The sequence below is a fragment of the Vidua macroura genome, chromosome 2 (assembly GCF_024509145.1).
Source record: "Vidua macroura isolate BioBank_ID:100142 chromosome 2, ASM2450914v1, whole genome shotgun sequence".
Taxonomy (NCBI): domain Eukaryota; kingdom Metazoa; phylum Chordata; class Aves; order Passeriformes; family Viduidae; genus Vidua; species Vidua macroura.
In genome coordinates this window covers 41148265-41163004 of record NC_071572.1, presented here as the reverse complement: position 1 = coordinate 41163004, position 14740 = coordinate 41148265, and the positions used below count along the sequence as shown (strand labels likewise).

Here is a 14740-nt window from a genome sequence, read left to right as displayed (position 1 = left end):
CAAAAAGGAGGGCTGAGGTTCTCAGAGCCTCAGGAAAGCCAGGGCTGTGTTTGCTCTAGTCAAGGCTCTATCCAAAGTAAAACCATAAAAATGCCATTTGATTTTACATTACTTCATCTTGTATGCTGGATATTCATTCATACTACCCTAGGAGTGTCTGTTTAATATTCCTTTCTAGTAGGCCTATCCTTTACCTTATGGATGAGCTTATTTCCCAACATATGTTGCACCTCTCCCACCAAGGTTGCAAAAATGCTTACTTGTGGAAAGAAAGGATGTTCAGGTCTTTAACAGCTATGCTGAACAGCAATTTCTAAGGACCTTGTGCAGCTCCCTCTCATTATAGCAAAACACCTTTGTAATACAATCTGCCTTCACGTGCATCTTCGCCTGGACTAAGCATGACTGACACAGAAATGCAGACAGTAAAATATATGCATTAAAAAAAAAAAAAACCAAAAAAAGTACTTTGATTAAAGGACTAAACAAAAACCCAACTTTAACCTCCAAAAACAGAAAAGCAAGGTAAATAATACCTTAAAATCTCCAGCCACCTTTTGAAGTTCTAGGGATTGAAAAAACCACCACCCTAGCTCCACACAAAAGATGGCACAAGACAAAAATGTTTAGGGACTGCAAAAGGAGAAAGACTGCAATTCATTTCAAAGTATTTGGGAAGAAAGAGAAATCCAGTATCCTTCCACATCTATGATGGCTGGGATAGCATACAAGTGCTCACTCGTGCCAGGAGAAATCCCTGGCAGGCAGCCCCGCTGCCAGAGCTCTCAGACACACTGCAGGGCTTGCAGGAGATCCTCATGCTGCCAGAAGCTGAACTCGGGCTCCTTGTGCAGCTCTCCTAAACCACTCTTGCTGCCATTGTACATTTCCACAAGGTGGCAGCCGCGGGACTTTTTACCTTTTCTCTGCACAACCCCACCACCCTCCCAAAGCCGCACCTGACCTCGAAGTTGATTCCTCTCCCCAGAGTACACAGCTCAGGTGCTCACCTAAGTGCTAAGGTCAGGAGAACTCAACAAATTTATGGCAGCCAAAGATTTTCTTTTTTTAATACAGAGTTTGTAGGAAGAGAAAGTATCTCTTCCTAAATCAGTGTCTATATGGAAAAATAAATAAGCTTTCAGACACACAGGCCCTTCTTCAGACCTCTTGAGGTTGTGCTTCTATATTCACAGAAGTGCAAAGACATTTCCACCCACATCAAAAACTTAAAAAAAATATAAGGTAAGAGCAAAAAAAAAAATACAGAAAGTATTTTTAAAAGTTTTTGAACTATTACTTCCATACTATACATTAAAGCAGTACTGGAAGTTAACATAGAGCCTGCATGAACATAGTAATTCAAGCAAACAGCACAGCCACACACACCTAAGGAGCACAATATTTTTGCAAAATAGCATTCCTTATAATTAAAGACAATTTGTCCTGAATTCACCACACCTACTTTTAGGCACTAAACTGAGGCACTTAAATTAGAGCACAGACTAATATTGCAGATAAGTACACCTGACAGCTCTTTATCAGAAATGTCCCAGCTCCCCAGTGCCCTGTCAACTTGCTGTGTCTCTAACTTTCTTCCTTCTGCCTAACCTTGCATGCATTGTTTATGGGACTCAGCTATCAGAAAACTGATCTCATTAAAAGTGGTTCATTTTCTATTGCTTTATCCTTCCAAACTGCTTCACCACAAGGTCATACAAACCAGCATTAACAACAGCATAAGGGAGGCAACAGACAGAGAATGCAAGGACAAGAGGACACAAGAATGATCCCATCAGGGGGGCAACTCCTTAGGTGAGCTTGAGCAGACCTTACACATCCTACACACAAGAAAATGAAATAGTTCTGCCCACCTAAGGGACACAGAGATCATATATTGCATTGAAGTACTATATTACTTAGGCTTCTCATGTAAGGACTAGAATTACAAGGGATAAATTTGGCCTCTGCTCGAATGCTGAGATTTTAATCTGAAGTTGAGCAGACAGACTGGTCTGTAAATTCAAGAACATCAGTAAAAAGCTGCACTGAAGAATCCTAGTTCCGCACTGGTATTAGACTATCCTGTGGTACTCAAGGTAATACTTGCCCTAAGTGAAACAAGAGTGTGACAAGGAATTAATGGGTTTTGTTTATCTTTTAAGAAACTGTAATAAACACCATGTTAGGCTGTTTTCCTAAAAGTGTAGCTAATCCCTTTTTTACATCAAGTGATTTTGGATTCATGGGTTGCTTCTTGGTTTTTTTTTTAGAATCACTTTTGGCATACAATCTCTAAAGAAAAAAAAACAAAAAACAAATTATCACCCTGCTCTAGAGTGTCTGTACAGACATCCAAAGTGTCTTGAGAAACCTAGTCAGGGTATCAAGCTAAGCCTGCTGCTTGACAAAGGATAACATATTTGTATTTTTCGTTTCATAACTCGTCTCTATCAGAACTTACCACTTTTTTCAGTGAGCAAGTCTATAAAATTATTGTGCATCATATTAAGAGTAAATAGTAGAACCCTTTTGAGCAGATAATAACAGTTCTGAGAGAACTGTTCTTCTCCCATGCACACTGCAATTAAATATCAAAATGGAAGTTACAATGAACGGGTTTGGGTTTGGGTTTTGGTTTTAACTGAAAGGAAACCAGTAATTCCAGTCATGTTACCCTGCTTTATGCAATATAAACAACTAATGAAAAAAAAGTGTTTTATGGGCACTTTATGCAACCATTTCCTGTAAATTGTTAATGGTGGTACCAAAGTCAGTTTGAGAAGAAAACAAAGATTAAGCAATACACTGCATTTTGCATTAGAATGTATTTACAATCAACTTCTTCAAATCTATTAATTTTTAAAAGCTTGGTCAATGCCTCAGAAATATTGATGCCACAGAGAAGTCTGAGAAAATAAAGCAGGCATATAAATAAATAAAGTAGAAGATAAAACAGCAATTTTCTTTTGCAGCTACGTAGCTACAAGTAGGTAGGTCCTCACATAGGTTTTCACACCTGATCTTCCTTGGGACACAGCACAGGTAGGGGAACACGGCTTAGAAATGTGATGTCTTATTTGCATTACATTTATATGCAACAGTAATTTTTACAGCTTCCACACACTTATGATGGAGACTAAAGTCTCTCTTGTGTGAGGATACCGCCAGACTGCAATAGCACCAATTCCTCACAAATTGCTGCTTACCATAGCAATTAAAGTTTTAAAACAGAAACAGTCAACCTTTGCCTTGCTTACATAAAAGAGATTTATTATAAATTTATCACATTTATTGTCCATTCTTCTAGCCACTTTGGTGAGTTTGGTGCATTTTAAGCAGAAAAAAATGTACAGCTGAACAGTCTCAAAATACAGAGAAACAAATACGTGCTGACTCGTCTCTAAAGCTTTCAAACCTGTTGTGAGAAGTATAATATTGTGCTGGTTCTAGACTAATGGATTGATCAAGCATTCAGTTCACAGAAAAAAAACCCCACACAATAAGGCCGACCTTGCTGTGCTGTCTGTCCTTCATTCCAATTTGAGTACCTCAGCCACAATACAGTGCTCCTTAATAAAAAGAAATATTTTCTCCGAGAAATGCAAAGTTTTTAATTTAGTATAGTATTGAGAAATAGCTGCTTTTAAGATGCACTTGATAGCATTTTCAGTACTATTCTACAGAGTTAGCTCAACATACTGAAAGGATTCTCTAACACAAAGGATGGAATAAGTAAGAGCACACCATACATACGCACACTGCATTTTAGACTTCAAATGACAGTAGCACCAATGTACTTAATACGTAAGTAAACTTACCTTATCCCAAGAGCAAGTCAAATCTTGAACGTGAAGAATGATATTTTCGTTACTGCCATGCAGTTGTGGCTTGAAGTGTGAGACCTCATCAAGCATCAGAAAGTTCTGCAATAAAAGAAAAGCAGAGGATATTGCATAAAGTGAGACTGAGAATGGGAAAGGAAACCAAACATGTTTTTTGAAGGCAGCATACAGAACATTAATTATGGGTTGGAAAAAACAACCATGAACTGATCAAAGAATTACATTTCCAAGGCAATGCACAACTACAACAGCATACCTGTAACTAGCTAGGTCTTCCTCCCAAAAAATCTCCAAAAGTGCAGACTTAATAGGAGAGACTAACAATCACCTGCTCAATAAAGAATTGCAGAAAGAAATTGATCTTAAGAATCTGTCCTGTCTTTTCCTTGAATCACTAAGAACTTTTAAAATTGTTTAACTCCCCTTTTCCATGCAGAAGAGGTGAAACCCTCAATGCAACACCTTCTCATTCCACTGCTTTGATGACAAAGGCTTATGTTATTCCATTGGAAGAATAACGAGGACACAGAAAGCAGCTGTCGACTGCCTCTACTTCGCATTCTTCAAGTGGCCAAGAGAAGACAGAACACTATCTGAATGTTTCCTCATTTTAAAGTCCAGCACACTGACAAAAAAAGAAACCTGCTTACATCTGCAAAGCTGACTCACTTCACTTTCACTACTGCACTTCTATTCTACATTACATCCCAGTCAGCAAACTTTTCCTTCAATTTGCAAAAGCATGCACTTTGTACCATAGCCACATTTCTACCACACCTTGTCTGATGCTAGATTATAAATAGCCCAAACATCTTTAGAAAGGAAAGGGACTATTTCCACAGAAAACTTTTCAGGTTAACAGCTGCCATAGTTTTACGACAAAACCTAAAAAAACCTCTTTTATCCTTTGACTCACAGAGTCTAAGGACCTTAAATAGGCAGCAGCAGACAACATTTTGGGAAGAGAAGTCTTGATCGTAGAAGCCAAGACTAGTTAACGAGTACTTAGCTAATAGTTTGCAGATGTGAGATAGCTGCTGAAGACTTACGGAAGGCAGTAACTAAGAGGAAGCAGAAGGAGGATGTCAGGAGCCAGGGAGGGCAGGGAGATTACTGCTAGACTTTTGCAGGCACAGAGGTACTGCTCAGACTCCAGCTGGTAGGCATTGTTACGGAGTGCCTTGAGAGGCAAAGCACTTTAACACAGAGGTCCATAGTGTACACAGTGTACAGCTCTTGTTCTGTTAGCACCAGACATCAGTGCCAATGCTTTTTCTAACTGAATTTGGGTCTTCACTCCAGCACTGAAAGCAGCCACAAGAAAGCAGCTGGGGTTCACACCTGTCCTCCACAGATGACAGGGTACTGCAGTGTGAAATATGAATCCTATAGCTCCCATCTGCCTGCTTTGCTCTTCAAACCCCAATCCCAGCACGCCTGCTGTACACACAGTCCTTTTACTTCAGAAATGTCTGCAACACTTCTTTGCCATGCACACTTTTCTCCTACATCTCAGCCCAGCCTACAGTGCATGTCATGTTTTTTGTACCCCTGTTCCGTTTCCAGAACAGTTTATTTCATTACAAATCTCAAACTGCAAAACCATAATAAGGCTGCGTTTGTCAGTGACATCAAAACAAAGGTAGAGTAAGAGAAGGAATGCACACCCCCTCCCAGGCAGTAACGCTACCTTGATCCGTCGGATGCTGATCACCGACTCGGACACTCTCTCCACAGCTGCAGGGAAGAACAGGGTCACTGTGAGTCTCACTGCTCCGTACAGGGACACTGCCACAAATACCCTGCTCGCAGAGATGACGTTGCCAAGAAGCACATACGCCATGAAAGTCATGAACACTGTTATTTTGCTTGCCACAAAGAACGAGGCCAAGTTCAGTCCTCGAAGGTAGGAGCTTTTCATAACCATGGCAATCTCCTTCCTAAAAATGCAAAACATAAAAAAATCACATTAATCTTCCCAATTACTACTACCCTCAACAATAGGATGAGGGAAACCCCCTCTCAGGATTCTACTTTCATATCCTTTCTCCTCCCCTTGCACCACCCCAACTCATATGCAAACAACTGTGAAGAAAACATGCTATATGGTAAATAACAAAACAAAACCAGAAACAAACAAACAAAAATAAAACCACAAAAAAAACCACAACCCAAAACAAACAAACAAAAAAACCCAACCAGAATTTAAGAGGCTTGGAAAATCAAAGGAGAAATTCATTATATTTAATATCTTAATAGCTATAGAAAAAAATTATTTTTCAGAATCAGAAAACTAACATACTATTTTTTTCTTCCCTAGTCAAACTAGTATTTTAATTCAGATTCTAATCTACTTCCAGTATTTTTGGGTTGCATGCAATAGCAAAGAGGAAAAAAAAACCTGTATAAAGGCCAAGCACCCACAAACTCCTTATTCTTCCAATATCAAAATCCAGTAGAGTTCAGTCACAAAACTCATGACAAGACCAACACATTCTCTGCAGTCAAAAAAAAACAGGGCAATTTCCAGAAGATCAACAGTTTTCCCATGGCCCAAGTATCTGCCATTATTCAGTTGCTCAAGCTGTATCACAGGATTTAGAATAGTCCCTTTCATTTCAGTCTAAATCATTCCCAGTTTGGACCCTGCTCCTGACTTCTTTTGCTCTAGGAATTCTGGTTCATAAATTAAGAAAACTGACCTGTGAGGCCAACTGTTCTGCCAGTCATTGCCCAAGCTAAATAGTGATTGAAGTATCGCACAGACACATAAGTCTCCCTCCAGCAACTCAAAAGCTGCTGATGCACTTGTTCTCAATTTCCATTTCATTTAATTGCAGTTTCCACTTCTAAATGAGTCAACAAGTCCAGTACTCAAAATATTACTGCACTATCATCTGCTACAATGTGGATGCTATCAGGCTTACCTCCTTATTAATATAATCATTTTCCTTTATCAAGGCAGCCAAAACAACTTACTCCTTCCCCACATATTCTACTTTTTGTCTGCTTAGTACTATCAAATATAAAATCCCAAAACAATTCCTAATTTCTCTTTCCACATATTCTGGCAATTCTTAGGGAAAATGTTAATAATTTTGATCGCCTTCCACTTGGAACTATACATCAAGATTAGAAACTCAAGTTGTGATTATACAATTTGAAGTAAATTAAGTAACCACTTAATGAAGAAAAGGATGCAGGATGCACTACTGGAAAACTAGTTAAGCAACTTTCCCACTATATCTGCCAAATTGGCTGAACTGACAAGACTTTTAAAGAGTTTCAAAGACTTCTTTTTTCAGCTTAAGGGTTCACCATCTCTAATCTCCTCCAGAGTACAGAGAAAGAGCATTTGTATGTAACCTATTTGAATTAGGTCTAATTCAATTACTTCAATAACCCTGGATGAAAGTCTTTTCCCACCCTTTAAAAATTCTTAATAATCCTCTCATTATCTGTGGATAATCGCCAAGTTTTTTGTGCTACTCTCCATAAATACCAGATAAATTATAGCCTACCTGCAGGCTGCATATAATATATTACACTGTCTTGAGGCACAAACTTACATAAAAGGAAACTAACACAGATACAAGAAAAAAGAGCAATGGAGGAGTTCAGATGGCATCTTAGCCACTGTCAAGGGCCAATGTGGAAATACTGGACAATAAAGCATCTGGCTAAATTTAAGACTTTTAATTACAGTTTTCCACAACACAGTTCAAGAAAGGAAAGAGGGCTTAAGATGTGTTGTTTTTTTAATGTCTTCCAACATTAAAAAAGAAGCCTCTAATCCTAATGAGGTGTTGAACATGGAAATCTAAAATTTAGCTATGTGAATACAACCTAGTCTAAGGAAGCTTTCAATAAAGAAATATTCTCTCTGGCTCCATGCAAGACAGTAAAGCTTCCCAGCAGTCATGAACATTCTAGGATCACAGGATTCTATAATCCAACTGAGGAAGCAATTATGTGCATGGGAAGAAACATCTCAGGGAACATTTGCAAGTTTGCAAGCCTGCACATGGATGGAAAGGAAAATCCTTTTAAGAAAAGGATTTCCAGAATCTAACATTTAAAACTAAAAAAGTCAGATAATCTGCAGCAGGATAGCAACCTTCTATTCATATGCTGGAGAGGGACATGACATGAAAATCAGTTTATAAGAAATACACACCCAAACTCCTACAGTTAACCTTTAGTACTGAATGCTATTACAGTGTCAAGTAGAAGGGCAAATACTGACTGAAAATCAAACACATTAGTATGTTTTAATCTGACATCAAAGAATCTCTGAAATGAAATGTCTTAGGATACCAAACACAGCTTGCCTTGCCAGTTGAATAACAATGGAATTTCTGACCTGCTGTCTTTCTCCCTTCTACCTTTCCCAGGTAGCTTGAGTAATAAAATGCATAAAAGGAGGGTGATATTGCTGCATTACAACTGCTAGAGTTTATTAGTTGCTCATTTTGAACACAACTGTTAGAGGAAGCATAAAAAAGCCTGAATTACTGAAGTTTGGAGGATTTTAAAATTTTTTATTCCCTTAGAATGTATCTTCATTCCTCCACTCTTGCTATATAAAATTAAAAAAAAAAAAGCTCCAAAAGCGCATGCAAACTGTATTTTAAAGCACAAAATAAAGCAGTAATTCACATGTAAAAAATGGAAAATTACACTGATCATATATCAAGCTGTATCTTTCCAGGATTACCTTCTTAAACCATTCACAAGTTCCGCAAATGATTTTTCCCAAGCGTACATCTTTATTATCTTCATACCACTTATCACTTCATTCATGGTCCTAATCCTGACATCGGTTAAGGCAGCTGTCTTGCTTCTGAAAATACGACAAAGGAAAAATTCTCAGATTCCCTAAAGAAGACAATTTATGAACACATAACATATGTGTGAAGTTTTTGCTTTTATTTGTAAAGATGATTCACAAAACTGTAATTGCATTAAAGGGTTTTCCTGAAGATCAGTATCTTAAAGCTAACACACAGCAGACAGACTTGGTATGTGTGTATTCCTGCTTCTCAGGGAACTGAGAGCTGATTCAGTGTTCAGAACTATATGTCAGTTTGTGCAAACATGCAGTATTCCTTAAACAACATCTCTGTTGTTTCTTGCATTTAGAAGTAAACAAAAATCAGAAAATTACTTTAGAAATATTTCAAAATGCCAAAACAACCACCCTTGTCATAAAGTTCTGATGTTGTTACAGAAATTTACCTCATTTGTGACTTTTTAGGATTAACTGTACTTGAAGCAGAGATTACTTAGTACATGAGCCATAATTCATGAGATAGTTTAGATATGGTTTCTTTAAAAAATAAATATTATTTATGCATTAATTGTAATTAACACTAATCTAAATATCTCTGGTTTAGTCCCACACTATGTTTGCACTGATGGAAAAAATGGAAAATATATATAATTAAATAATAAAGTCACAGTTTTAATTAGGTGCGGGGACTGCTGGGCTCCTGGACGGTTTGGATGGGTGGGGATGAAGGATCTCTGAAGTCGGGTCTTTAGAACATGTGGTTTATTGCAAAGGATGAAGGGCCCTGCTTGGAGTTGCCAGCCGCAACTCATGGCAGGCCCAGGGAGAGCGGGGGAGAGAGAGAGAGAGAGAGAGAGAGAGAGAGAGAGAGAGAGAGAGGGTTCCAGGTGAGCGTCCCAAGAGGAAGGTCCAAGAGGGCGTCCGGTCCCTCGGCCACGCCTTATCAGGGGGCTTCAAGGTGGGCTGGAACAGGACTTGGGCCAATGGGGTTACAGATACCTGATACTTCAGGGGAGGGTTACAGGTGTGGGATGAACCATACATCGGGGGGTGAGACAGAACATTCCATTTGACCTTTGGATCTATCAGAAGGGGGGATTGCTTTCAGCTTGGCTGTATTATTGTTTTCGAGATGCTCAGTGATTAAGGTTTGGTATTTCAAACCTTGTTTTCATCTCAATATCTGTATTTTCTGACTCTTTTGCCAGGCCATCATATTTATAGGGCTTTGCTATTTCATCTTCCCCAACAATTAGGAAAAAAGCATTGAAAGTTAGAAGCCACATAGTAAATGCATAAATCATGCTAATAGATCCTATTATAATTCTGAATTCATTCATGTAGACAAACACTTTGCATATGGATAGCTATGGTAGACCTTGTTTTTGTAAAACATACCTTTACCGGCTAAATTACTTATTTTCGCATATAACAATGAAAGTCAAGATTCAGAGATCATTAAAAAAAAATTCAAATCTTTTTAGAAGGTGTGACTGGGCTTTCTCAGCTTAACCTGTCCCCTGTAATATTTCTCTGATACACTGGAAGAAATCACCATAATTAAAGAACACAAGTTGAAAGAATTTCAAGCACCTACTCATCATTTAAAAAAAATTCTCGGCACCAGCATTCCATAAATGTTAGGATGGCTGAAGCAGGGCACTAAAACATATTTATACAAGGGAACTAGCAAAAGGCATTCAGAAACTTAGCCCTAGTGCAATCACAGATTCTTAATAACACTGAGGAAAATCACTTAGCCTAAACCAACCACATCGACACGGAATGAGATTATCTTTGCTACTCCCTCACTTCCTTTTTTCCAAAAAGAAACAGTAACAGAAAAACAATTCCTTAAATAACGTAATAGCTTATCATTTCTTCCTCATAGACACACCACCACTGGAAAAGGCAAAATTAGCATGTGTTGCTCATGGCTCTGCAGCAGCAAACAACTCTCAGCTACAATCCTGAAAGTCAACTAACTTCCAGGCTTGGTCTCCACATAATAGAAAGTTGAAGATGATGGAATAAATAATAAAGTTAACAGAGGTTTCTTTTTTTAAAATGGTGTGACTCAAAAAAGGCTGTAGTTCTCACAAACCAATTTTTCAGTTTTCCTGCTGAAATGTCATCATAGTAACCATCCCATTTCAAATGGCTTTAAAATGCTCAGGAGATTAGGGGAGTGGTCTTTTTAAAAATTTTTTCAAGTTACACTCCCCTACTTTGCAATAAGCATATTTTGTACATACATATCAGAAGCCACGAGCTCAGTGGTGTTGAGTAATGGCTTCAAGTATACAGACATCCAGTGCATTGATAGTAAATTACTGCAGAGAAAGACACGTCCCTGGTTTCAAAAATATTAAGTTCAGAGTACAAACAGATCAGTCCAATACATGCTCACATAGCATGTCAATAAGAAAGTGCAGTAATAAAGGACCTGAAAATTTTCAATCCGAGAAGACCCCTCTATGATGTTAAAAACCATTCTAAATTAAGCAAGCTACAAAATTCCTTTTTGCTTTCACAAGGCATATCTGGTCGGTTTTAATTATGCCTGAGACAGCAGTTAGACACAGTTTTTATCTTCAAGAAAAAAGACATTAAATAACAATACTACAAGTTGCATGACTAAGCAGTGAAAGCACACAGCTCCTGTGAAAAAAATACATATAGAATGGCCTTCAGTCCAATAACTGAACTGCTTCTCAAATTATGTTTTAGGTCACGTGCATTTTGCAAAACTTTTCGTACTTATGCAAGTAAAAGCAATGCTGTAGAGTATAGTGGATACCATTCCACAGGCTACCAAAGCCCTATCTGCAAACTCCCAGAGCACCGAGGCCAGTGGCTGCACCATGAACTGCTGTGCACGCGTGTTTACACAACTGAGTCACAAGAACAACACTGAATAATAGCACAAATTAACTGCCACACCGAGCATGCCTGGATTTTAGCAAAAGCTTTAATCCTTAAATTTCTTCTTCATAGGCTGCCTTCCTTAAATCCATGCAGATTCCCAGCAAATGCCATGTGAACACAATCATCATTACAGAGTTAAAATCTATTCCAGTTTTACCATGAACTCCTTCTGTTCATTGCACATTTCTGTACACAAAGAAGAAGAACTGTGCACATGGAGACAAGCAGAAGCTTTTCTGGTTAACAAATTCTTTCCCTTGCACTGCATCCAAACAAGTGGCTGTTACTGAATGGGTAAAAAACCCCAAACACTGTTAAATTGCCACTGATTGATTTTCAAAATACATACCTTCAAGAAAGAGATTTTTGTCACCTTATTGTCTGACCCTGGAAAAGTCCATTAATCTCTTTGTGCCTCAGCTTCCCATCTGTAACATGGGGATATTAAAGCCTGCCACCATGGATAAAGCACTAGCTAAGCACTAGGTATTTTAATTATTGACTCAAACCTCAAAAACTTACAACTAATGAAAAACAGCAATGAAGTAGCTTGATACTTCTGCATGCATATTGCACATGCAGTGAAAATACACATTTAAGAACATATGGTAAGTGTTCTACAAACAGGCTTTATCATAAAAAGAAAAGCCCTTTGAATTTGACAGAGAACTCTGACTGGATCATTATTTGAGAAGTAGCCCTCGAACATTATTTGAGAAACAGCATATGAATATAATGACTGAAGACTACCACACTGGTTGCAAATGAAAGGTCTACAAGTCATTTTCATTTTGTAATTCTCATCTCTCTCTTCATAGCTGGCCATGCAATGGCAATGCCAGGCTCAGCATGTTTAGAAAACTTGTCTTGAAATACAACTTGAAAAAAAAAAAAACTAGTACCTCACTGAAAGAAATTTTACTTATTCAAAGAGCTAAAAGGAACCCATTCAACAAAAAGATGCAAAGAAAGATGCCTAACACTCCTAAGCATATGTGTACAGAGTAAAGGAACACAAAAATATTTCTAATTAGGTGTAAAAGCCTTTTATAAAGTCATAATGTAAGTCAAGCATGGCTTATTACACAGGAAACAGAAAACTTGGATGCAAGAACTTGCCTCAACAATCCCAACAGAGGCAAGTCTTGCTGGGTTTTTTTAGGATAAAGTTACAGAAAAACAAATTAAATTTGTCTGATAATGGACAAACTCTTATTTCCACAGCCTAGAATCCTGCAGCTGGAAACCTCATAGCTGGCATCAAAACCACCACGATAAATTTTTCTTCCCTTCTCTCTCAGTTCCTTCCCTTTTTTTCTCTCTGTGTCTTAGTCACGGAGGAAAGAGAGCAACATCTTTGAATAAGAACCTTCCAGAGCTTTCTGCTGCAAATCTTGTGTCACTCCAGTAGGTCACACACTGACTACATCCTCTTTGGAGTAACGACTCCCCAAGAATTACTGCAGGAAGGCAAAGCTCAATTCTATGCCACGATCTAGAGCAAGGTAGCTACAGAAATAGTCAAACTCTTTTAATGCACTGGATAGCTAGTAAGTAGCAGATACTTTCAGCAGATACTGGTCTGTTTGGAAGACAGACTAGTTCAAGTCCATAATCTGGAATTCAGACATCTCACATTAGCAGCTCTAAAAAATATTAGCAAAGGTAAGTGACACTGCAAAAAATGTCACCAGACACAAGCTGATACTCTGTCTCCACCCAATATCCACATTTGAAAACCCAGCACAGAAAACAGCAACAACCCAAAACATGCAGCCTTACCTGAGGGAAGAAAAAAGCCTCCCAATGCACGTTTGCACAGGAAGAAGAATAATCAGAACTGCCATTCCTGCAAGACATGATGGGCCTATTTCCATCCAGAGAAGTACTGTTACTGCTACAGCTTGAAGTGGTCCAGCCCACAAGAAGTGCAAGAAAATTGTTACCTAAACAAATAGTTAAGAATCAAAAATTAACTTTTAGCTCTTAGCTAACTCTAAATTAGCTCTTAGCTAACAAATTAAACCCCTAGTAACATTTAGGAAGTACTTCTGCCCATGGCAAGGCCAGGTTGGATGGGGCTGTCAGCAACCTGCTAGTGGAAGGTGCCCCTGGAGGGGAGCTGGAACAAGAAGGTCTTTAAGGTCCCTTCCAACACAAAACATTCCATGTTTAAGAAACAACTAGAAGAAATGTTTATTAGAAACATTTAATCACCAGTTTTAAACAAAACTTTCTTAACTCTAACCCCACAATTTCTTCAGCCCCTTGGAAAGATCTGTAAAATACTCCTTACTTGATCAAATTTGTTCACATCGTTTGACAGCAGGTTTACTATTTGACCAGTGGTAGTTTTCGCCATAGCTACATTACTGAGACGAAGTGCCTAAAAAAGTCAGAACAGTCTCAAATTATCACAGCTTATAGAGCACAGTACACCTATACACACAAGATACATGAATACAGTACCAGGGCTAAAGCTGAAGGCACATCTCAGCTTTTCCCTGAGAGCATTGGAACCTTAGATAAAACGAGGATTAGACTAAATATCCTAAACAAAGCCCCAAAGAAAAAAGTATTAAAAAAAAAGGCCAAGGGAAGGACTGTGAGAATAAAAATGCCCTATCTTCATGTCTGAAGTGATTAAAAATAGGAAAATAGCAACATAGCAAGTCACTAAGCAAAAGAGCTGTAACTTTCCATGTGCATTGTTCTTCCCCTCACTATGAGCGTCTGTACAAAACAGGAACAGAAAACACCACCTAAAGGCCAGACTAAAGTCAGAACAGTGTTTGGCCAATTGAAAGAATTCTGTTTTGAACACGTTATCGGGCAGAAGGCAAAAATCCCTCAAGTTATTAATTTCAGACTATCTTTGCAAATCAGAGTGTCCCTTTACAAATCACTAACTCTTGAAAAATCATAACTTTTCTGAATTATGTGAAATGAAGTTTAGCACATGCTATGAAAAACAACAAGAGTAAATATCAAGTATTTTTATATGTTAATAAAAAAGTTAGTCAGTAGAAAATAGAATGTGATTATAAAATATCCCCCCCTGCCTAAAAATCACATATGGAAATATGCAGTCTGAACCTTACTGCAAAGGTCCAAACCAAAATTGCTCATAAATACTGATAACACACCCTGCTTCCTCCTACACCTGCTAGAGAGA

The 14740-nt window shown here is 38.2% G+C and overlaps 1 protein-coding gene across 3 annotated transcripts in view; it reads right to left on the bottom strand.

The window, feature by feature from the left end:
* Positions 1 to 14740, bottom strand: part of ABCC4 (ATP binding cassette subfamily C member 4) — a 136631-nt gene that overhangs the window by 101967 nt on the left and 19924 nt on the right. For all 3 annotated transcript variants that reach the window (XM_053971651.1, XM_053971652.1, XM_053971653.1), the window contains exons 5-9: positions 13862 to 13951; positions 13348 to 13511; positions 8563 to 8688; positions 5536 to 5785; positions 3822 to 3926 (exon numbers count right to left, since the gene is read on the bottom strand). In XM_053971651.1, coding sequence (XP_053827626.1) covers positions 3822 to 3926; positions 5536 to 5785; positions 8563 to 8688; positions 13348 to 13511; positions 13862 to 13951 — 735 coding nt within the window. The remainder of the gene's footprint in view (positions 1 to 3821; positions 3927 to 5535; positions 5786 to 8562; positions 8689 to 13347; positions 13512 to 13861; positions 13952 to 14740) is intronic.